Here is a 23726-nt window from a genome sequence, read left to right as displayed (position 1 = left end):
TGACTGGGTGGGCGGAGCCTAGGAGGGATCATGTGACCAGCTTTGCTGGGACTCTTTGCCATTTCCTGTTGGGGAAGAGAATATCCCACAAGTAAGGATGACGCCGTGGACCGGACACACCAATGTTGGAGAAAGCTCTATCATGATTCTAAAAAGGGTCAAGACCTTTAACAATATTAATAAACCATTTGAATTTCACAAATAAAAAACAACACTGCAGTCTTCTACCATGTTTCCTATCTGAAGTATATTTGCTTTTATTTAAGAAGTTTCTACAGTTCCTATTATTATTTCATGGACTTGTGGAAATAATGCTGCCATAACTGCCTAAAATAGAAGTGGATCATCTCTTAAACAATTAGAGTGGAAAAGAAAAGAAAAGAAATTGCCAGTTGTCACAGTGAAAGAAAATGATATTAACTCTACTCACACAAATATTTAAGAAAACTGAAATTAAGTGAAATTTGGTTCAGAGCTCATACAAGCACACAAAGGCAGGGCTTTATTAAACGGACATTAAAATATTTAAGGTTGCAATATAAAATGTAGCCACCAATAAGCAAGCACTATCCAGGGTGCTGAATCTAAAATGGTCCGGATCCTAAGTTTTCCATTCCTGCTTTTTAAATAAAGATAGCAAGAGAAGAAGAAAAAATGATAATAGGAGTAAATTAGAAAGTTGCTTAAAATTGCATGCTCGCAGTAGCTAGACTCCTTTGTTTCCTTCTGCATTCCGGATATGCGTGTTGTGCTCTTAGCGGTTGTGACCTGTCACCCGTTGCTTTGCCAACCATAATTATGGTGACTTTGACATATCTGAAAGCTGTTCTAAAGGATACGCTGGAAAAGAGAAGAGTATTAGGACAGCTGAAAGCATTGGTTCAAGCAGAGGTGTTTGAAGCTTTGGATGATAAGAATGAGCCAAAACCAGCCCTATCCCAGGAAAACCTGCTCATTAATGAGTTGATCAGGAAGTATTTGGAGTTCAACAAGTACAAATACTCAGCGTGTGTCCTAACTGCAGAAACTGGTCTCTTGGAAATTCCACTGGATCGTTCATTTATCGCCAGAGAACTTAATATTGCAGAGGACTCAAATGCCCAGCCAGTGTAAGGACAAACTGCCAAGCATAAGAGCTCTGTTGGATGAATCACCTTGGTAGTTTGCATAGAAGTATTAAACTCATAATGTAACACCTTCATATATCTTTAATGGACATTAAAGACTATGAGATGGTAATATAAAATAATAAATCATATATATATGTCCCCTTTTTCTGTAATTGCATTCTGAAATTATGAGCATTTCAGATCATGTTAAAAAGAAGTGCAGTGGGGCAGAGCCTATGCTTGGAGCGGCAGGGGCGTATCTCAGTGCAGCTCCTGCTTATATTTCATTAAAACTTGTTTTTTAGCTACAAACAAGAAGAGCTAACTTACTATCGGCCAGATTACGAGTTTTGCGTTAGGAGCTATATAGTTTTTTCTCACCGCTCACTTACCTACAGCGCTGGTATTACAGGTTTTTACAAACCCTGCGTTAAAAAGCAAGAATTGAGCGTTGAGCAAAATTGAACTCCATACCGCACTTCAATACCAGCGCTGCTTAAGTCAGCGGTGAGCTGGTCGTACGTGCTCGTGCACGATTTCCACATAGGGATCAACGGGGAGAGCTGGCTGAGAAAAAGTCTAACACCTGCAAAAAGGAAGCGTAAAACTCAGTAACGTAGCCCCATTGATTCCTATGGGGAAACTAAAGTTATGTTTACACCTTAAGACCCTAACATGAACCCCGAGTCTAAACACCCCTAATCTTACACTTATTAACCCCTAATCTGCTGCCTCTGACATCGTCGCCACCTACATTATTCTTATTAACCCCTAATCTGTCGCTCCAAACATCGCCTCCACCTACATTATACTTATTAATCCCTAATCTGCTGCCCCCAACATTGCCGACACCTACATTATATTTATTAACCCCTAATCTCCCTCCCCCAATGTCGCCGCAACCTAACTACACTTATTAACCCCTAATCTGCCGCCCCCAATGTCGCCACCACTATAATAAACATATTAACCCCTAAACCGCCGCACTCCCGCCTCGCAAACATTAGTTAAATATTATTAACCCCTAATATGCCGTCCCTAACATCGCCACCACCTACCTACATTTATTAACCCCTAATCTGCAACCCCCTAATTTAAATATAATTACAATAATTCTAAATAAAAAATTAATATTATTACCTAAATAATTCCTATTTAAAACTAAATACCTATAAAATAAACCCTAAGCTAGCTATAATATAATAGTTACATTGTAGCTATCTTAGGGTTTATTTTTATTTTACAGGCAAGTTTGTATTTATTTTAACTAGGTAGATTAGTTACTAAATACAGGTATACCTCACTTTACAGCGCTTCACTTTACAGCGATTCGCTAATACAGCGCTTTGTGGAGCTGAAGTTCAACCTCCAACGATTTTGAAACAGTGCTGTAATCATCGTGAGATTGCAAGAAAAGTTACTGGCACCATTTTGTTATGCTTAGTTCACTCTGTTTATAGCATTGCAGTGCAATCTGTGTCTCAGTGCTATAGTCTGGCAAATTTTACTACAGTAATTGTCACAATTTTACAGGTACAGTATTTATTGAATACTAATTGAATACTTGCTGTGCTAGTGCTAAACTAAACATAGCGCTATTGCACCCCTAATATATGTTAGTTGAAACATGTTTTCAGGATTTTAAACACTGAAAAGAAAGCTAAAACTGCCTTGTTTCACTTTAAGGCGGTTTTCACTTTACAGCGGGGCTCCGGTCCCTAACCCGCTGTATGAGCGGGGTATACCTGTAGTTATTAACTATTTAATAACTACCTAGCTAAAATAAATACAAAAGTACCTGTAAAATAAAACCTAACCTAAGTTACATTAACACCTAACACTACACTACAATCAAATAACTTACCTAAATTAAATACAATTAAATAAATAATATACAATTAGCTAAAGTACAAAAACAGAATTTATGCTTACCTGATAAATTTCTTTCTCTTACGGTGTATCTGGTCCACGGCTTCATCCTTACTTGTGGGATATTCTCAATCCCTACAGGAAGTGGCAAAGAGAGCACACAGCAGAGCTGTCCATATAGCTCCCCTCAGGCTCCGCCCCCCCCGTCATTCGACCGACGGTTAGGAGAAAAAGGAGACTGTACAGTGGTGACTGTAGTTTTACAAAAATAAACTTAAACCTGACTTAATTGCCAGGGCGGGCCGTGGACCGGATACACCGTAAGAGAAAGAAATTTATCAGGCAAGCATAAATTCTGTTTTCTCTTACATTGGTGTATCCGGTCCACGGCTTCATCATTACTTGTGGGAACCAATACCAAAGCAATAGGACACGGATGAAGGGAGGGAACAAGTCAGGTAACCTAAACGGAAGGCACCACTGCTTGTAAAACCTTTCTCCCAAAAATAGCCTCCGAAGAAGCAAAAGTATCGAATTTGTAAAATTTGGCAAATGTATGCAGTGAAGACCAAGTCGCTGCCTTACAAATCTGTTCAACAGAAGCCTCATTCTTGAAAGCCCATGTGGAAGCCACAGCTCTAGTGGAATGAGCTGTAATTTGTTCAGGAGGCTGCCTTCCAGCAGTCTCATAAGCCAATCGGATGATGCTTTTCAGCCAGAAAGAGAGGTAGCAGTCGCTTTTTGACCTCTCCTCTTGCCAGAATAGACAACAAACAAGGATGATGTTTGTCGGAAATCTTTTGTTGCTTTTAGATAGAATTTTAAAGCACGAACCACATCAAGATTGTGTAACAGACGTTCCTTCTTAGAAACTGGATTAGGACACAAAGAAGGAACAACTATTTCCAGGTTAATATTCTTATTGGAAACCACTTTTGGAAGAAAACCAGGTTTGGTACGCAAAACAACCTTATCTGTATGGAACACCAGATAGGGTGAATTACACTGCAAAGCAGATAATTCAGAAACTCTTCGAGCAGAAGAAATAGCTACCAAAAACAAAACTTTCCAAGATAGTAACTTAATATCTATGGAATGTAGAGGTTCAAACGGAACCCCTTGAAGAACTGAAAGAACTAAATTTAGACTCCATGGAGGAGCCACAGGTCTGTAGACAGGCTTGATTCTAACTAGGGCCTGTACAAACGCCTGAACATCTGGCACAGCTGCCAGACGCTTGTGTAACAAAATAGACAGAGCAGATATCTGTCCTTTTAAGGAACTAGCTGACAGCCCTTTCTCCAATCCTTCTTGGAGAAAAGACAATATCCTTGGAATCCTAACCTTACTCCACGAGTAGCCATTGGATTCGCACCAACCAAGATATTTTCGCCATATCTTATGGTAAATTTTCCTAGTAACAGGCATTCTAGCCTGTATCAGAGTATCTATAACTGATTCAGAGAACCCACGCTTAGCTAGAATTAAGCGTTCAATCTCCAAGCAGTCAGTTGCAGAGAAACTAGGTTTGGATGCTTGAATGGACCTTGGATTAGAAGGTCCTGCCTCAAAGGTAGCTTCCATGGTGGAGCCGATGACATATCCACCAGGTCTGCATACCAAATCCTGCGTGGCCACGCAGGAGCTATCAGAATTACCGAAGCCTTCTCCTGTTTGATTCTGGCTACTAGCCGAGGGAGAAGAGGAAACGGTGGAAAGACATAAGCCAGATTGAATGACCAAGGAGCCACTAAAGCATCTATCAATGTCGCCTTGGGATCCCTGGACCCATAACGGGGAACTTTGGAGTTCTGGCGGGACGCCATCAGATCCAGTTCTGGAATGCCCCATAGATGGGTTAGTTGAGCAAAAATCTCCTGGTGGAGTTCCCACTCCCCCGGATGGAAAGTCTGCCGACTCAGGTAATCCGCCTCCCAGTTGTCTACTCCTGGGATGTGAATTGCAGATAGATGGCAGGAGTGATCCTCCACCCATTTGATAATCTTGGATACCTCCCTCATCGCCAGGGAACTCTTTGTTCCTCCCTGATGATTGATGTACGCTACAGTCGTGATGTTGTCTGACTGAAATCTGATGAATTTGGCCTCCGCTAGCTGAGGCCAGGCCTGGAGTGCATTGAATATCGCTCTCAGTTCCAAAATGTTTATCGGGAGAAGAGATTCTTCCTGAGACCATAGACCCTGAGCTTTCAGGGAGTCCCAGACCGCGCCCCAGCTTAAGAGACTGGCGTCGGTCGTGACAATGATCCACTCCGGTCTGCGGAAACTCATTCCCTGAGACAGGTGATCCTGAGACAACCACCAGAGGAGCGAGTCTCTGGTTTTCTGGTCTATTTGTATCTGGGGAGACAAATCTGCATAATCCCCATTCCACTGTTTGAGCATGCACAGTTGCAGTGGTCTCAAATGAATTCTGGCAAAAGGGACTACGTCCATTGCCGCAACCATTAGACCGATTACCTCCATGCACTGAGCCACAGAAGGCTGAGGAATGGCATGAAGAACTCGACAAGTATTCGAAAGTTTTGACTTCCTGACCTCCGTCAGAAAGATTTTCATTTCTACCGAGTCTATTATTGTTCCCAGGAAGGGAACCCTTGTGAACGGGGACAGAGAACTTTTTTCTACGTTCACCTTCCACCCGTGAGACCTTAGAAAGGCCAGAACAATTTCCGTATGAGCCTTTGCTCTGTGAAAAGACGACGCTTGTATTAAGATATCGTCTAGGTAAGGTGCTACTGCAATGCCCCGCGGTCTTAGCACCGCTAGAAGGGACCCCAGCACCTTTGTAAAAATTCTGGGAGCAGTGGCCAACCCGAAGGGAAGAGCCACGAACTGGTAATGCTTGTCCATAAAGGCGAACCTTAGGAACTGATGGTGATCTTTGTGGATAGGAATATGCAGGTACGCATCCTTTAAATCCACGGTAGTCATATATTGACCTTCCTGGATCATCGGTAAGATTGTCCGAATGGTTTCCACCTTGAATGATGGAACTCTGAGGAATTTGTTTAGGATTTTTAAATCCAGGATTGGCCTGAAAGTTCCTTCCTTTTTGGGAACTACAAACAGGTTTGAGTAAAAACCCAGTCCTTGATCTGCAGTTGGAACTGGGTGTATCACTCCCATCTTTAGAAGATCTTCTACGCAGCGTAAGAACGCCTGTCTCTTTGTCTGGTATAAAGACAATCGAGAAATGTGGAACCCTCCCCTTGGAGGAGAGTCCTTGAATTCTAGAAGGTACCCCTGAGCAACAATTTCTAGTGCCCAGGGATCTAGAACATCTCTTGCCCAAGCCTGAGCAAAGAGAGAAAGTCTGCCCCCTACTAGATCCGGTCCCGGATCGGGGGCTACCCTTTCATGCTGTCTTGGTAGCAGCAGCAGGCTTCTTGGCCTGTTTACCCTTGTTCCAGCCCTGCAAAGGTTTCCATGTTGGCTTGGGCTGGGAAGCGTTACCCTCTTGCTTAGCGGCTGTAGAGGTTGAAGCAGGTCCGTTCCGTTCTATTTTGTGGAAGGGCATGGCCCTTTCTCCCAGTGATATCTGAAATAATCTCTTTCAACTCTGGCCCGAATAGGGTCTTACCCTTGAAAGGAACATTAAGCAATTTTGTTTTGGACGACACATCCGCCGACCATGATTTTAGCCAAAGCGCTCTGCGCGCCACGATGGCAAAACCAGAATTTTTCGCCGCTAATTTAGCTAACTGTAAAGCGGCATCTGTGATGAAAGAATTAGCCAATTTCAGGGCGTGAATTCTATCCATGACTTCGTCATAAGACGTCTCCTTCTGGAGCTAGTTTTCCAGTTCCTCAAACCAAAAAGCCGCTGCAGTGGTTACAGGAATAATGCAAGAAATTGGTTGAAGAAGGAAACCTTGTTGAACAAATATTCTCTTAAGTAAACCTTCTAATTTTTTATCCATAGGATCTTTGAAAGCGCAACTGTCTTCTATTGGTATAGTCGTGCGCTTGGCTAGTGTAGAAACTGCCCCCTCAACCTTAGGGACCGTTTGCCACGTGTCCCGTCTAGGGTCAATTATAGGGAACATTTTCTTAAAAATAGGAGTTGGAACGAAGGGTACACCTGGTCTCTCCCACTCCCTAGTCACAATATCCGCCACCCTCTTAGGGATCGGAAACGCCTCAGTGTGTACCGGGACCTCTAAGAATTTGTCCATTTTACACAATTTTTCTGGGACCACCAAGGGGTCACAATCATCTAGCGTAGCTAAGACCTCCTTAAGCAGGACGCGGAGGTGTTCTAGCTTAAATTTAAACGCTATGGTATCTGGCTCTGCCTGCTGAGAAACTTTTCCTGAGTCAGAAATTTCTCCCTCAGACAGGCCATCCCTTACCGCCAACTCAGATTGTTGTGAGGGTACTACAGATAAATTATCCTGCGCTTCTGATTGCTCATTTTCTGTATTTAAAACTGAGCTATCGCGCTTCCTTGGAAATGGTGGCAGTTTGGATTAAAATGCTGCAAGAGAATTATCCATTACTGCTGCCAATTGTTGTAAGGTAACAGGGATCGATGCGCTAGAGGTACTGGGCATCGCTTGCGCGGGCATAACTGGTGTCGACACAAGAGGAGAGGAAAGAGTACTATCCTCAATTTCTTCTGCTAAAGAATCATCTAGGGCTACAGTTTTAAGTGTCACTGCATGGTCCTTAAAATGTTTAGACGCTATAGCACACTTTAAACATAAATGCAATGGGGGTACCGCCATGGCTTTTAAACACAAAGAACAAGGTCTATCTGAAGGCTCAGACATGTTTGACAGACTTAGACAGCACTACAATGCAATAAAAAACACTTTTTGAAAAAAACGTTACTGTGTCTTTAAATAATAAAAGCACACACTTTTTTTACCAAAACATCAAAAAAACATCCGATCTTAATGAAATTGTCACCACATTATCCTGATGCTTTGAAATGATTGCACACAAATTTTCAAATCAATTAACCCCTTATTGCCCAAACCGGAGCTAAAAGAAGCAGGCAACCGGTTTGGGCAATAAGGAAAGAAAATGAGGCCCCCTCCCACTTCATTCCGGAGTGATGGGGCCTTCTGAGATAGGTTAGGTGTCTAACAATATGCCAGGCGAAATAAAAAACCCCAGAAAGTGTTTTATAAGTTTAAAAAACACTAGATTCAATATAAAATCATGCTAATAAGCAAACGATTTAGCCCAAAACAGTGTCAACCAGTATTTAAGCCCTAATCCTAAGCCATCCTTCTATACTGAGTCTCAGAAAATGGATTACCTTCCCTCATGGGGATTCCTGTCAGTCTTCTAGCATTACTAGGTCTTGTTAGAAAAAATGACTGATCATACCTGAAGCAGTTAAGCCTGCACACTGTTCCCCTCAACTGATGTTCTCCGGTACTCAACAGTCCTGCGTGGGAACAGCAATGGATTTTAGTTATGGGTGCTAAAATCATATTCCTCTCAGCAGAAATCTTCATCTTTTTCTGCCTCAGAGTAAATAGTACAAACCGGCACTATTTTAAAATAACAAACTTTTGATTGAAGAGATAAAAACTACAAATCTAACACCACAAACTCTTTACCCTCCCATGGAGATGCTACTTGTTAGAGCGGCAAAGAGAATGACTGGGGGGGCGGAGCCTGAGGGGATCTATATGGACAGCTCTGCTGTGTGCTCTCTTTGCCACTTCCTGTAGGATGGAGAATATCCACCATGTAAGGATGAAGCCGTGGACCGGATACACCAATGTAAGAGAAATACAAACAAACACTAAATTACAGAAAATAATAAACAAATTACAAGATATTTAAACTAATTACACCTAACTAATAGCCCTATCAAAAAAACCAAAACCCTAGCCTAAACTAAAACGATCAATAGCCCTTAAAAGGGCCTTTTTGCGGGGCATTGCCCCAAAGTAATCAGCTCTTGTACCTGTAAAAAAATAAAATACATAACCAACCCCCCCAACAGTAAAACCCACCACCCACACAACCAACCCCCAAAATAAAATACTAACTTAAAAAACCTAAGCTCCTCATTGCCCTGAAAAGGGCATTTTGGATGGGCATTGCCCTTAAAAGGGCAGTTAGCTCTATTGCAGGCCCAAAACCCTAACCTAAAAATAAAACTCACCCAATACACCCTTAAAAAAACCTAACACTAACTCCCTGAAGATCGACTTACTGTTCTGAAGACCGGACATCTATCCTCAAGGAAGCAGCAGAAGTCTTCATCCAACCAGGCTGAAGTCCTCAACGAAGCCGGGAGAAGTCTTCATCCTAGCCGGGCGAAGTGGTACTCCAGACGGGCAGAAGTCTTCATCCAGATGGCATCTTCAATCTTCATCCATCCGACGCGGAGGGGGTCCATCTTCAAGATATCCGACGCAGAGCATCCTCTTCATCCGGAGTCTTCTTAATGAATGAAGGTACCTTTAAGTGACATCATCCAAGATGGCGTCCCTTAGATTCCGATTGGCTGATAGAATTCTATCAGCCAATCGGAATTAAGGTAGAAAAAATCATATTGGCTGATGCAATCAGCCAATAGGATTAAAGGGACAGTCTATGCCAAAATAAACTTTCATGATTCAGATAGAGCATGTAATTTTAAACAATTTTCCAATTTACTTTTATCACCAATTTTGCTTTGTTCTCTTGGTATTCTTAGTTGAAAGCTTAACCCTAGGAGGTTCATATGCTAATTTCTTAGACCTTGAAGCCCACCTCTTACAGATTGCATTTTTAACAGTTTTTCACCACTAGAGGGTGTTAGTTCACATATTTCATATAGATAACACTGTGCTTGTGCATTTGAAGTTATCTGGGAGCAGGCACTGATTGGCTAGACTGCAAGTCTGACAAAAGAACTGAAAAAAGGGGCAGTTTGCAAAGGCTTAGATACAAGATAATCACAGAGGTTAAAAGTATATTATTATAACTGTGTTGGTTATGCAAAACTAGGGAATGGGTAATAAAGGGATTATCTATCTTTTAAAACAATAAAAATTCTGGTGTAGACTATCCCCTCACACTCTATTGGCTGTTCCAATAAGCCAATAGAATGCAAGCTCAATCCTATTGGTTGAGTGGATCAGCCAATAGGATTGAACTTCAATCCTATTGGCTGACTGCATCAGCCAATAGGATTTTTTGTACATTAATTCCGATTGGCTGATAGAATTCTATCAGCCAATCGGAATCTAAGGGACGCCATCTTGGATGACGTTACTTAAAGGTACCTCATACAGTAAGAAGACTCTGGATGAAGAGGATGCTCCGCGTTGGATGTCTGAAGACTTCTGCCCGTCTGGAGGACCACTTCGCCCGGCTTGGATGAAGACTTCTGCCGCTTCCTTGAAGATGGATGTCCGGTCTTCAGAACAGTAAGTCAATCTTCAAGGAGTTAGTGTTAGGATTATTTTAAGGGTGTATTGGGTGGGTTTTATTTTTAGGTTAGGGTTTGGGCCTGCAATAGAGCTAACTCCCCTTTTAAGGGCAATGCCCATCCCAAATGCCCTTTCAGGGCAATGGGGAGCTTAGGTTTTTTTAGTTAGTATTTTATTTGGGGGGTTCGTTGTGTGGGGTGGTGGGTTTTACTGTTGGGGGGGTTGTTTGTATTTCTTTTTACAGGTAAAAGAGCTGATTACTTTGGGGCAATGCCCCACAAAAGGCCCTTTTAAGGGCTATTGGTAGTTTAGTTTAGGCTAGGTTTTTTTTTATAGGGCTATTAGATTAGGTGTAATTGGTTTAAATATCTTGTAATTTGTTTATTATTTTCTGTAATTTAGTGGTTTTTTTTTTACTTTAGCTAATTGTATGTCATTTATTCAGGGGCGGGACAGTCGGGCGTGCGCACGGACGCGCGCATGCACGGGGGGGGGGGGTTTCGGGTGGCTACCGCTACACTACAGAAATTATCAAGTATAAGTGGGAATAAGGGGGGGGGGGAAGAAATGCCCCAAAAAAGTAATCTAAACGATCTGGGGGTTGGTCTTGGGCTACACTACAGAAAAAAATAAAATAACAAATAAAAAAGAGACATATATTCTAAACTTCCAGTACCCAAGATGGCTGCCAAGATGGTAGAGGGGGAGGTTAGAGAGCTGTTGGGGGGTGGGGTCCTACACAGCTGTTGGGGGGGGGGCGGCAGGGAGGTTTGGGGGCTAAGGTGGGGTCCTACACAGCAGCATATTGTAAATATGCAAAGGGGGAAAAAAAAGAAAAAAAGGATGCCTTTATTTTAGTACTGGCAAACTTTCTGCCAGTACTTAAGATGGTGGGGACAATTGTGGGGTGGGGGAGGTAAGAGAGCTGTTTGGGAGGGATCAGGAGGGGGTGATGTGTCAGGTGGGAGGCTGATCTCTACACTAAAGCTAAAATTAACCCTACAAGCTACCTAATTAACCCCTTCACTGCTAGCCATAATACACATGTATTTAGCGGCCTTCTAAATACCAAAAAGCAACGCCAAAGCCATATATGTCTGCTATTTCTGAACAAAGGGGATCCCAGAGAAGCATTTACTACAATTTGTGTCATAATTACACAAGCTGTTTATAAATGATTTCAGTGAGAAACCTAAAATTTGGAAACATTTAACGTTTTTTTTTTATTTTATCGCATTTGGCCAAATACCAAAATGGGCCTAGATCAATACTTTGGGTTGTCTATTACATTACACTAAAGCTAAAATTACCCCAAAAAGCTCCCTACATGCTCCCTAATTAACCCCTTCACTGCTGGGCATAATACACATGTGCTGCGCAATGGCCTTTTGCGGCCTTCTAATTACTAAAAAGCTACTCCAAAGCCATATATGTCTGCTATTTCTGAACAAAGGGGATCCCAGAGAAAAATTTACAACCATTTATGCCATAATTGCACAAGCTGTTTGTAAATAATTTCAGTGAGAAACCTAAAGTTTGTAAAAAAAAATGTGAAAAAGTGAACTTTTTTTTTTATTTGATCGCATTTGGCGGTGAAATGGTGGTATGAAATATACCAAAATTGGCCTAGATCAATACTTTGGGATGTCTTCTAAAAATATATATATACATGTCATGGGATATTCAGAGATTCCTGAAAGATATCAGTGTTCCAATGTAACTAGCGCTAATTTAAAAAAAAAAAAAAAAGTGGTTTGGAAATAGCAAAGTGCTACTTGTATTTATGGCCCTATAACTTGCAAAAAAAGCAAAGAACATGTAAAACATTGGGTATTTCTAAACTCTGGACAAAATTTAGAAACTATTTACCATGGGTGTTTTTTGGTGGTTGTAGATGTGTAACAGATTTTGGGGGTCAAAGTTAGAAAAAGTATGTTTTTTTCCATTTTTTCCTCATATTTTTATAATTTTTTTTATAGTAAAATTATAAGATATGATGAAAATAATGGTATCTTTATAAAGTCCATTTAATGGCGAGAAAAACGTGTATATAATATGTGTGGGTACAGTAAAAGAGTAAGAGGAAAATTACAGCTCAACACAAACACCGCAAAATGTAAAAATAGCCTTGGGTCCCAAATGGACAGAAAATGGAAAAGTGCTGTGGTCATTAAGGGGTTAATATGTGGTGGCAACGTTGGGGACGGCAGATTAGGGTTAATAAATGTAGGTAGGTGGCGGCGATGTTAGAGATAGCAGATTAGGGGTTAATATTATTTAACTAGTGTTTGTGAAGCGGGAGTGCGGCGGTTTAGGGCTTAATATGTTTATTATAGTGGCGGCGATGTCCGGAGCGGCAGATTAGGGGTTAAAACATTTATTTTAGTATGTCCGATGCAGGAGGGCCTCGGTTTTGGGGTTAATAGGTAGTTTATTGGTGTTAGTGTACTTTTTAGCACTTTAGTTATGAGTTTTATGCTACGGCATTGTAGTGTAAAACTCATAACTACTGACTTTAGAATGTGTTAGGGATCTTGGAGGTAGAGGGTGTACCGCTCACTTTTTGGCCTCCCAGGACAGACTCGTAATACCGGCGCTATGGAAGTCCCATAGAAAAAAAGTGTTTACAAAGTTTACGTAAGTCGTTTTGCGGTAAGGCCAAAGAAGTGTGCGGTGCCCCTAAACCTGCAAGACTCGTAATACCAGCGGGTGTAAAAAAAGCAGCGTTAGGACCTGTTAGCGCTGCTTTTTTACTTAAACGCACAACTCGTAATCTAGCCATATGACTTTCATATTTGGAAACCAAAAATCGTCTACATACTCTGTCAGAAGTTTAGGAGCGGATGAACGACACCCTGACCTATGATCTCCAAGTAAGCAAAGCACGGCTTTCGCTAACTAGACCATCACTGATTCTTGGATAGATAATAGCGTGGCTGGGGTTGCTGCAGGTATCCCCCCTCCCAGGCCTCTGGATCATTAAGTATGCAGATACTATTACCGCTACAAACCCTTAATGCAAAGGTTTATAAGTTGGCCATACACCTCTGTTGATTATAGATATGGAGGGGCTCTGCAGGGCACTGAAGATAATACTGGAGGACTTTGAATTAGAATTTTGTGGCAGGATTGACAAGCTTATGGCGCACCAAGAAAAATAAGTGAGTCCTTGCATATGCAACACTAGTGACCATATATGGGAGCACACTGTCAAGCGCTCGGAGGAACATAGCGCAATCACAGTCAGGCACCGATCAACAGATGTCTGCAAACTGGAACTGCAGGAACCACTTTCCAATGTACAGAACCCAGCTTCTCAGTCCCAACGACCCAGAGGAAGTTTTCCCATGATTGTCACCTCCTTCGTGGGGCACTCAGATAGATCCACAGTGTGCTTATCGCTTGCTTGGGGGGGAGTGGCCGGTCTCCCTGAGCGGGCTCTGGACCTACCTGATGAACCAAAGTAGGGGGACTCATCGGGAATGTCCTTTGTATCGCTAAGAGATGCAACATTAAACTCTCCTCTGGACTTCTACAATACCTTAATTCTACTGACTTAAGAGATTGTGCTCAAGACTTGTGGCTCACCGAAAACCCAATGGCAGCTGGAGTGGATTGCGAAAACATGCATCTGGGCTCTCCTACATACCTTATACAGAGGTCATTGTACACTTTCGGATTGGAGCGGGGTAAAAAATCTAGCAAATTGTGTCTTAAACAAGAAGTCCCTATATGGTTGTAATGCTGGTTTGACACTCTAAACCTACCAACTTTTTGTCTGATATTGTAGTTATAAGGCATTATGTTGGCTGTACCTCTCTGAAGTATCCCCCGAGTTCAGTATGTGTAGACAAAGGTAATATGAGTCATCCCCCCACTATTATATTATTATTGTAGTATTCTAGGGGGTATAGCAAGGAATATTTAGCAAGCTATCTGTACTATTGCAGAGTATACCTTAAGTAGCTGATTTAAATTGTTTACCTCTGTTGAAAGCATCAGTATAATATATAGAATGCCTTATAGGCATGATAATATCTGTTTACTTATTAGTTTTGTTAGACTTAGACATTTGCTTATTTTTTTTTCCATTTAGTTGTAACATGGAAGATTGTCATCTCTGTACAGATAATAAGCATAGCAATATCCGTTTACACATTTATTTAACTAAACACGGAACTGTTGTTTTTCTCACCCTTGCTACCAGTGAACACAAAGATATCTGGCTGTTCCTATATCTAGCTAGTTTTAGCTTTGTTATTGGCCTTACTAATCCAACTACCGGACACAAGGATATTTGATCATTTCATTACTTACGGCTGATTACGAGTTTTGCGGTGTAAGTGAAAAAGCAGCGTTAAGGCTCTTTTTCACTAAGGCTTGTATTACGAGTCTTGCAGGTTTAGGGGCACCGCACACTTTTTTGGCCTTAGCGCAACATAATTACCGCAGCTTTCAAAAAGTCCTTTTTCAATGGGACTTCCATAAAATTATTAACCCCCAATCTGCCACTCCGGACATTGCCGCCATTATATTAAACATATTAACCCCTAAACCGCCGCACTCCCGCATCACAAACACTAGTTAAATATTATTAACCCCTAACCTGCCGCCCCCAACGTCGCCGCCACTATACTAAATTTATTAACCCCTAAACCTAAGTCTAACCCTAACCCTAACACCCCCTAACTTAAAAATAATTTAAATAAATCTAGATGTCTTGAAGATGGACCCGCTCTGCGCCGGAAGAATGAAGATAGAAGATGCCGTCTGGATGATGACTTCTGCCCGTCTGGAGGACCACTTCGCCTGGCTTGGATGAAGACGTCTCCCGGTAAGTCGATCTTCAGGGAGTTAGTGTTTTTTTTAAGGGTGTTTTGGGTGGGTTTTATTTTTTAGAATAGGGAAAGAGCTGATTACTTTGGGGCAATGCCCCGCAAAAGGCCCTTTTAAGGGCTATTGGTAGTTTAGTTTAGACTAGGGTTTTTTATTTTTATTTTGGGGGGGGCTTTTTTTATTTTAATAGGGCTATTAGATTAGGTGTAATTAGTTTAAATTTCTGAAATTTGTTTATTATTTTCTGTAATTTAGTGGGTTTTTGTTGTACTTTAGCTAATTTAATTTAATTTAGGTAATTGTATTTAATTTAGTTTATTTAATTATAGTGTAGTGTTAGGTGTTATTGAAACTTAGGTTAGGTTTTATTTTACAGGTAAATTTGTATTTATTTTAGCTAGGTAGTTATTAAATAGTTAATAACTATTTAATAACTATTCTACCTAGTTAAAATAAATACAAACCTGCCTGTAAAATAAAAATAAATCCTAAACTAGCTACAATGTAACTATTAGTTATATTGTAGCTATAATAGGGTTTATTTTACAGGTAAGTATTTAGTTTTAAATAGGAATAATTTAGTTAATGATAGGAATATTTAATTAGATTTATTTAAATTATATTTAAGTCAGGGGGTGTTAGGGTTAGACTAAGGTTTAGGGGTTAATAACTTTAATATAGTGGCGGCGACGTTGGGCCAGCAGATTAGTGGTTAATAAATGTAGGTAGGTGGCGGCGATGTTAGGGATGGCAGATTAGGGGTTAATACTATTTAACTAATGTTTGCAAGGTGGGAGTGGCGGTTTAGGGGTTAATATGTTTATTATAGTGTCAGCGAAGTTGGGGCGGCAGATTAGGGGTTAATAAGTGTAGGTAGGTGGTGGCGGCGACATTGGGGTGGCAAATTAGGGGTTAATAAATATAATGTAGGTGTTGGCGATGTTGGGGGCAGCAGATTAGGGGTTAATAAATATAATGCAGGTGGCGGCGGTGTCCGGAGCGGTAGATTAGGGGTTAAAATTTTTATTTTAGTATTTGCGATGTAGGAGGGCCTCGGTTTAACATAGAATTTGACGGTAGATAAGAACCAAAAAGGCCCATCAAGTCTACCCATATTACATGTTACCTTTTCCTTAGGATAGCCTTATGCATGTCCCAGGCATTTTTAAATTCCTTTACAGTCTTTGTGTTTACCACCTCAAATGGAAGTTCATTCTATGAATCCACCAGCCTTTCTGTAAAAAAATGCTTCCTCAAATTTCTCCTGAATCTGTTACCCTCTAACTTTAGATTTTTGTGAAAAATGCTTTCAGCTTCTATTTTATTAAATCCCTTCATATATTTGAAGGTTTCTATCATGTCACCTCTTTCCCTTCTATCCTCTAAACTATACATATTTAGATCATAGAGTCTTTCTTTGTACGTTTTACATTTTAGACCATGTACCATTTTAGTAGCCCTCCTTTGGACAGCGTCTAGTTTATTTATATCTTTCTGAAGATATGATCTCCAGAACTGTACACAGTATTCCAGATTTGGTCTAACTAATGATCTCTAAAGTGGCATAGGAACCTTGCTATTTCTGCTACTAAAACCTCTTCCAATGCAACCAAGCATTTGAATGGCCTTGCTGGCTGCACTGCGGCATTGTGTACCAAATTTTAAATCATCTGAAATAATAATTCCCAAATCCCTTTCTTCTTTAATTACAGTCAGTAATGTATTATTGAGACTATAATCGGCCTTTGGGGTTTTGGATCCTATATGCATAATTTTGCTCTTGGTAATATTAAATTTCAGATCCCATTTATTTGACCAGTCCTATAGTTTATTAATATCACAGTTCATTTGATCAACTTCTCCTGGAACATCTACTCTGTTACAAATTTTTGTATCATCAGCAAACAAGCAAACCTTCCCCTTAAGCCCACTTCCAATATCACTTATGAACATGTTAAACAGAACAGGCCCAAGAACTGACCCTTGGGGAACACCACTAGTAACTGATGCCTCATTTGAATGTACTCCATTAATTGAAACCCTCTGTCGTCTATCTTTAAGCCAGCATTCTACCCACTTAACAATCTTAGCATCTATACCAAGGCAATACATTTTGTGAATAAGTTTGTTGTGTGGGACGGTGTCAAATGCTTTGCTAAAGTCTAGATAGGCAACATCTACGGCTCCTCCCTGGTCTATTATTTTAGTTACATGGTCAAAGAATTCAATTAGATTAGTCAGGCATGATCTTCCAGCAGTGAAACCATGCTGTCCTTTGTCTTCTAAGTTGTTTGTCTGAATGAAAAATACAAGTCTTTCCTTTAAAAGAGTTTCCATTACTTTCCCTGCAATTGAGGTCAAACTGACTGGCCTATAGTTAGGGGTTAATAGGTAGTTTATGGGTGTTAGTGTACTTTTTAGCACTTTAGTTATGAGTTTTATGTTACGGCGTTGTACCATAAAACTCTTAACTACTGACTTTTAAATGCGTTAGGGATCTTGACAGGGTAGGCTGCACCGCTCACTTTTTGGCCTCCCAGGACAGACTCATAATACCGGCCCTATGGAAGTCCCATAGAAAAAAGACTTTACGAAGTTTACATAAGTCGTTTTGTGGTAAGGCCAAATAAGTGTGTGGTACACCTAAGCCTTCAATACTCGTAATACCAGCGGGCGTAAAAAAGCAGCGTTAGGACCTCTTAACGCTGCTTTTTTACCCTAACGCACAACTCGTAATCTAGCCATTAGTGTTTGTTTTTTTTGTAATTTAGGTAATTGTATTTAATTTATGTAATTTATTTAATTGTAATGTAAAGTTAGGTGTTAGTGTAACTCAGGTTAGGTTTTATTTTACAGGTAAATTTGAATTTATTTTAACTAGGTAGTTAGTAAATAGTTAATAACTATTTACTAACTAGTCTACCTAGTTAAAATAAATACAAACTTGCCTGTGAAATAAAAATAAAACCTAAGATAGATACAATGTAACTATTAGTTAAATTGTAGCTATCTTAGGGTTTATTTTACAGGAAAGTATTTAGTTTTAAATAGGTATTATTTAATTAATGATAGTAGGTTTTATTTAGATTTATTTTAATAATATTTAAGTTAGGGGGTGTTAGGTTTAGACTTAGGTTTAGGGGTTAATAAATTTAGTATAGTGGCGGCGATGTTGGGGACGGCAGATTAGGGGTTAATAAATATAATGTAGGTGTCGGCGATGTTGGGGGCTGCAGATTAGGGTTTAATAAATATAATGTAAGTGTCGGCGATTTCAGGGGCGGCAGATTAGGGGTTAATTAGAGTAAGATTAGGGGTGTTTAGACTCGGGGTTCATGTTAGGGTGTTAGGTGTAAACATAAAATGTGTTTCCCCATAGGAATCAATGGGGCTGCATTAGGGAGCTTTACGCTGCTTTTTTGCAGGTGTTAGGCTCTCCCCATTGATGTCTATGGGGAAATCGTGCATGAGCACGTAAAACCAGCTCACCGCAGCTTTCAGCAGTGCTGGTATTGGAGTGCGGTATGGAGCTCAATTTGCTCTACGCTCACTTCTTGCCTTTTAACGCCGAGTTTTTGTAAACCTGTAATACCAGCGCTGTAGGGAGGTGAGCTGTGACAATAACTTGCAAGTTAGCACCGCACCCCTCATAACGCAAAACTTGTAATCTAGCCGTTAGCTAGTTATTGTCCTGCTGCTGCCCTTGCTAGTGTAGCTACTAAACATCAGGATATTTTCTTACTTATTAATTTAGTCAATTATAACTACACTGCTTCCCCTGTTGATGCAGCTATCAGACTTAAGGACATTTGTACATTAATTTACTTAGCCCTACTAATGCAGTTTACGGTTACAAGGATATTGGTTTACTTACTCATTTACAACCATAGCTCCACTACTTGCCTCCCTAGTGCAGCTAATAGTCACAAGAATCTAGGTTCACTTATTTACTTAACTAGTGATAGCCTACTACTTATCTTAGGATGTCTGCTCATTAATTCACTTAGCTAGTTATGGCTTAGTTATTTGCCCTATTGGTGCAGCGTACAGATATACGTATATACGTTTACTGATTTAATTAGATAGCCACAGCTCCGCTGCTTGCCTTCCTAATGCAACAAATAGTGAAAAGGATATATGCCCACCTATGCACTTAGCTAGTCATAGCCCAATAGCTTGCCTTAACAGTGTGGCTAACAGACATATTGTGCTTATAACATAAGTGCTTAACATGAACAGAAAACATGCAGCATTATCTGTTTAGTTTCCCCTGATGTCCCCCTCTAGGTCAAGAGTAAGATTTTGAAAGGTCCACAAGAGGCCCTAGCTCATTACTTGGGGACAATATTCCACTAGTTATTTTCCCATGCTTGATGGGGACATATACCTACATTTGTTCATCATAATAACCTGCAGATATATTATACCATATTAAACTCCAAGGTTCTTATCTCACTGATGGTTAAGGCCCAAGAGTGACCTTTATGCATTATGGAGGTGAAAAACTGAGAGCTCTGTAGTATACTGATTTTATTTTTCTTTTGCAGGTCAGGTACAGAAAATACAAATTTTAAACTTAAGCTATGCAGGCTGTATTTCAACTTTTTGATTTGATTGATCCAGTTCTATGTTGGTATTTTATACACTATAAATAATTGTACATGTATCCTTATATAGACTGATTTAGAGTGATCTTGCAATAACTTACCTCTGTTATGTAATATATCAATAACTGAAGTATTTCTCTATGTTATTGCCTTACCTGCATGTACCTGTAAGTTTGTCAATTGTTTCTCAATAAAAAAAAATAAAAAAAATAATCATTAAAGAAAAAAATTTGGGTTTAGTATCCCTTTAACATGTTAAAAAATATTTCACACTCAGCAGGAATGTTCATGTATTGTGTAAAAAAAGGAAGGAAAGGATCAGGAAACTGGTGAGTGGGTAATAATGTAAAAACATGGCATATCTGGTATCCAGTTTACTTATACTTTTTATACCTACTTGTAAAGTGCTGATGTGGACCGGTGTCCCTGTCCCATTGACTGTATTTTTCTTTGCAGCATTGGGTCCCTTTCCGTCTGCTTGCTCGGTTTTGGCTATTTTGGCTTTTTCAGCTTCAATTCTCTTTGGACTGTTTAGAAGAACCTGAACAACAGCATATTCAACAAGTGAAGCAAAACCAAAGAGGAGGCAGGTTATAAGCCAGACATCTATGGCCTTCACATATGATACTTTTGGGAGTTCCTGGGCAAGGGTGGTACACTCAGATGCCAAGTTAAGAACCGAAAATATACCTAAAGAAGAAGAAACACACATTCTTACTATAACGCAAATTCAAAATGCAAAGAAATAATGAAGACATTAAATAACTATAAAATATACATATACTCTATGTATAAGAAGACACTTTCTATGCACAGGATTTCTTAAAAGCTTTCATTATTTAAATATTTGTATTGTAGCTTTACCATTTTAAAAATATATACTATTTTGCTATGTATTATATTTGGTGTGTTTTGTTTTAGAATCATTATATTCAAATGTTTGATATTCAAATTGAGATTTTAGTATTTAAAGAACATTGTTGGTAGAAATAAAAACTAAAGTAAAATGACATGAGTTGGAAAGTTAAATGGGCCTATATTAAATATGATCAGTGCAAACTACTCAAAAAATTTTTTTAAACAGTATGGCTGCAGTAGTGCACCTGATAAAGGAGTAGTGTGCATGTACACTTGTGCACTGATTTTACTGGATCACAAAGCTTTGTGCTTTGAACACTATGTGATAATGTATAATAATAATAGCTGTAAGCAATGCCCTTAGACAGACTTACTGCTTTTTCAAGTAACACACAATTGGCTAACTAATAAGTGATGTGTTTTCCTATTAGTCAACCAGCCCGAAGATGGGCTAAAGCATATTTCTGATTGGTGGTTTACTAACCTTTCTTGAACTCCACTAGTAAACCACATAAAACTGGATTACTAGTTGTGAAGGGGTAATGATGTATATTTTCATATGTATGTGGGATCCACCACACTGGTACATATATGTTTGCTTTATTAGCTGTATCCTCTCATCCCCTGGACACTCCCAGGTTAATAAACTCTAAATTCAACACACTATAAACCTTGTAAATGCAAAAACCCCACTTCTTTTAACCCTATAAAAGCCAGACCCCCTTATCAATTTTAACTTCATACCTGTCCACACTAAATATCTATTTAAAAAGAAAAAGGGAGAAAAAAAGTTAATGCTAAACAACACCATAATTGATAATACAAATCTTACAAATTAGTGTCACCTGTCTTTTTCACAGATGGTCATGAGATGACGCATTTTTCTGGCATGATGGTATGATGATCCGTATGTTTAAACATATACACATGAAGGGTATTTTACATAAGGAATGATATCATAACAGTAATCTGAGAATGAAAAATGAAGTAAACATAAATTAATTAGATGGATACAAATGCGAAATAATAGACAATAATACACATAATTCCTCAATACAAATGGATTACACTTATAAAGACAACATATTCAACTATTTAGCTATTGCTATTTAATTATTTACCCAATTTCTATGATAACATTTTCTATATTATGCTTGTATTTGTTTTTCCATAAATATGACAGAAAAGTATTAACTTAATAACTAAGTGCATTATTTTACATATGTTTACTTTACAAAGAGAATTTAATACTTTAGTAGCTCTATAGTTTAGTGGTAATCATAAAAAAACTACTGACTTCAAGAAAGACACACATAACTATAATATCTATAATCAAGGAAATTAATTCAAGCAAGTAAGGCCCTTTCTTGAATTAGAAATTGTAGTGATTATTCTCACATGAGAATCCCCTCAATCTTAGTGAAAATAGTACAGGCTACAGTCATGAAACTTCAACAAGACAGTGATAAATTCTAACCAAGTTGTATGTGAGATGACACTCCGTATATTTGTTACAGGCCATTTCATCAAAATGTGTCATTATGATCAGTGATTAAGCAATCAAAAGAATTAGAGGGCTAAATTATTACATTAAAGGGACATTAAACACTTAAATGCTAACAATAATTTAAACTAACTTCTACTGAGTGATAATAAAAAACTGAGTACAGTTCTTTATGCTGTAAGTTCAGCTTTCCCCAAACATTTCAAGAAAATAGTTTCTATTACAATATTTATCCAGGGCTTGATGCAGCTATGTATGCTACCATATTTTAACAGCACAGGAGTCACATGACCAGAGATAGGCAAGGTGTCTGTACACGGACACTGGTGTCCGTGACTGGCCCTTGCAGTGTCTGCCAACCATTTTGCGGAGTGGAATGAGGACACATTGTGAGACTGTGAGTTTTTGTGATAGTGTGCAAGAGTGTGTGTGTAAGGATGAGACTGTGAGAGTGTGTGTGTGACAGTGTGAGACTGCAAAAGTGTATGTGTGTGACTTAAGGTATGTGTTAGAGTGTGGGTGTGTGTATGAGACTGTGAGGGTGTGTGTGGGGGTGATAGTGTGCAATTGAATGTGTGTGTGAGATAGACTATGAAGGTATGTGTGTGATAGTGTGTAAGCAGGTGTGGGTGTGAGACTGTGAGTGTGTGTGTGATACCGAGTGTGCAATCGAGAGTGTGTGTGAGACTGATCTAGACTAGCGTATACCTTTCCCATGCATGCTTAAACTCCTTCACTGTGTCTACCACTTCTACTGGATGGCTTTTCCACAATGCATCTACTACCCTCTCGGTAAAGAGATTGTTTTTTGATGTTTTTAATTTGAAATATACCTTAGTGTCCTTCACTAAGATCTGTACTTTGGAAGATGTCCACCACAGTCTTGGTGCGTGCCTATTCCTGCACATGACACACACTTCATATCTCACTATAATGTATGCATATAGGAAGCACAGCAGCAGCACTCACTCACTGTTATATAGACAGAGCTTGTGCTGTAGTTTTTGTTAAGTACATTTTTTTGTGAAAACAGAATTTATGCTTACCTGATAAATTACTTTCTCCAACGGTGTGTCCGGTCCACGGCGTCATCCATAACTTGTGGGAATATTCTCTTCCCCAACAGGAAATGGCAAAGAGCACAGCAAAAGCTGTCGATATAGTCCCTCCTAGGCTCCGCCCACCCCAGTCATTCGACCGACGGACAGGAGAAAAACAGGAGAAACCATAGGGTGCCGTGGTGACTGTAGTTAAAGAAAGAAATTCATCAAACCTGATTAAAAAACCAGGGCGGGCCGTGGACCGGACACACCGTTGGAGAAAGTAATTTATCAGGTAAGCATAAATTCTGTTTTCTCCAACATTGGTGTGTCCGGTCCACGGCGTCATCCATAACTTGTGGGAACCAATACCAAAGCTTTAGGACACGGATGAAGGGAGGGAGCCAATCAGGTTACCTAAACGGAAGGCACCACGGCTTGCAAAACCTTTCTCCCAAAAATAGCCTCCGAGGAAGCAAAAGTATCAAATTTGTAGAA

General features: G+C 39.7%; 2 protein-coding genes across 2 annotated transcripts in view; one reads left to right on the top strand and one right to left on the bottom strand.

Annotated features, from left to right (window-relative positions):
- Positions 1-798: 798 nt before the first annotated feature.
- Positions 799-1113, top strand: LOC128643871 (centrosomal protein 20-like). Its single transcript, XM_053696643.1, has one exon. The coding sequence runs from the start codon at positions 799-801 to the stop codon at positions 1111-1113; it is 315 nt and encodes a 104-aa protein (XP_053552618.1).
- A 69-nt stretch (positions 1114-1182) lies between these two features.
- The window catches only part of LOC128643872 (glycine receptor subunit beta-like), a gene marked incomplete at its 5' end in the record, with an annotated part of 191207 nt that continues 168663 nt past the window's right edge, over positions 1183-23726 (bottom strand). The window contains 2 exons of the mRNA XM_053696644.1: positions 1183-1206; positions 20224-20516. Coding sequence (XP_053552619.1) covers positions 1183-1206; positions 20224-20516 — 317 coding nt within the window. The remainder of the gene's footprint in view (positions 1207-20223; positions 20517-23726) is intronic.

Source organism: Bombina bombina, unplaced genomic scaffold (genome assembly GCF_027579735.1).
Source record: "Bombina bombina isolate aBomBom1 unplaced genomic scaffold, aBomBom1.pri scaffold_701, whole genome shotgun sequence".
In the NCBI taxonomy this organism is placed as follows: Eukaryota; Metazoa; Chordata; class Amphibia; order Anura; family Bombinatoridae; genus Bombina; species Bombina bombina.
Note: the sequence above shows the minus strand (reverse complement) of the source record. Positions and strands in the feature narration are given on the sequence as shown.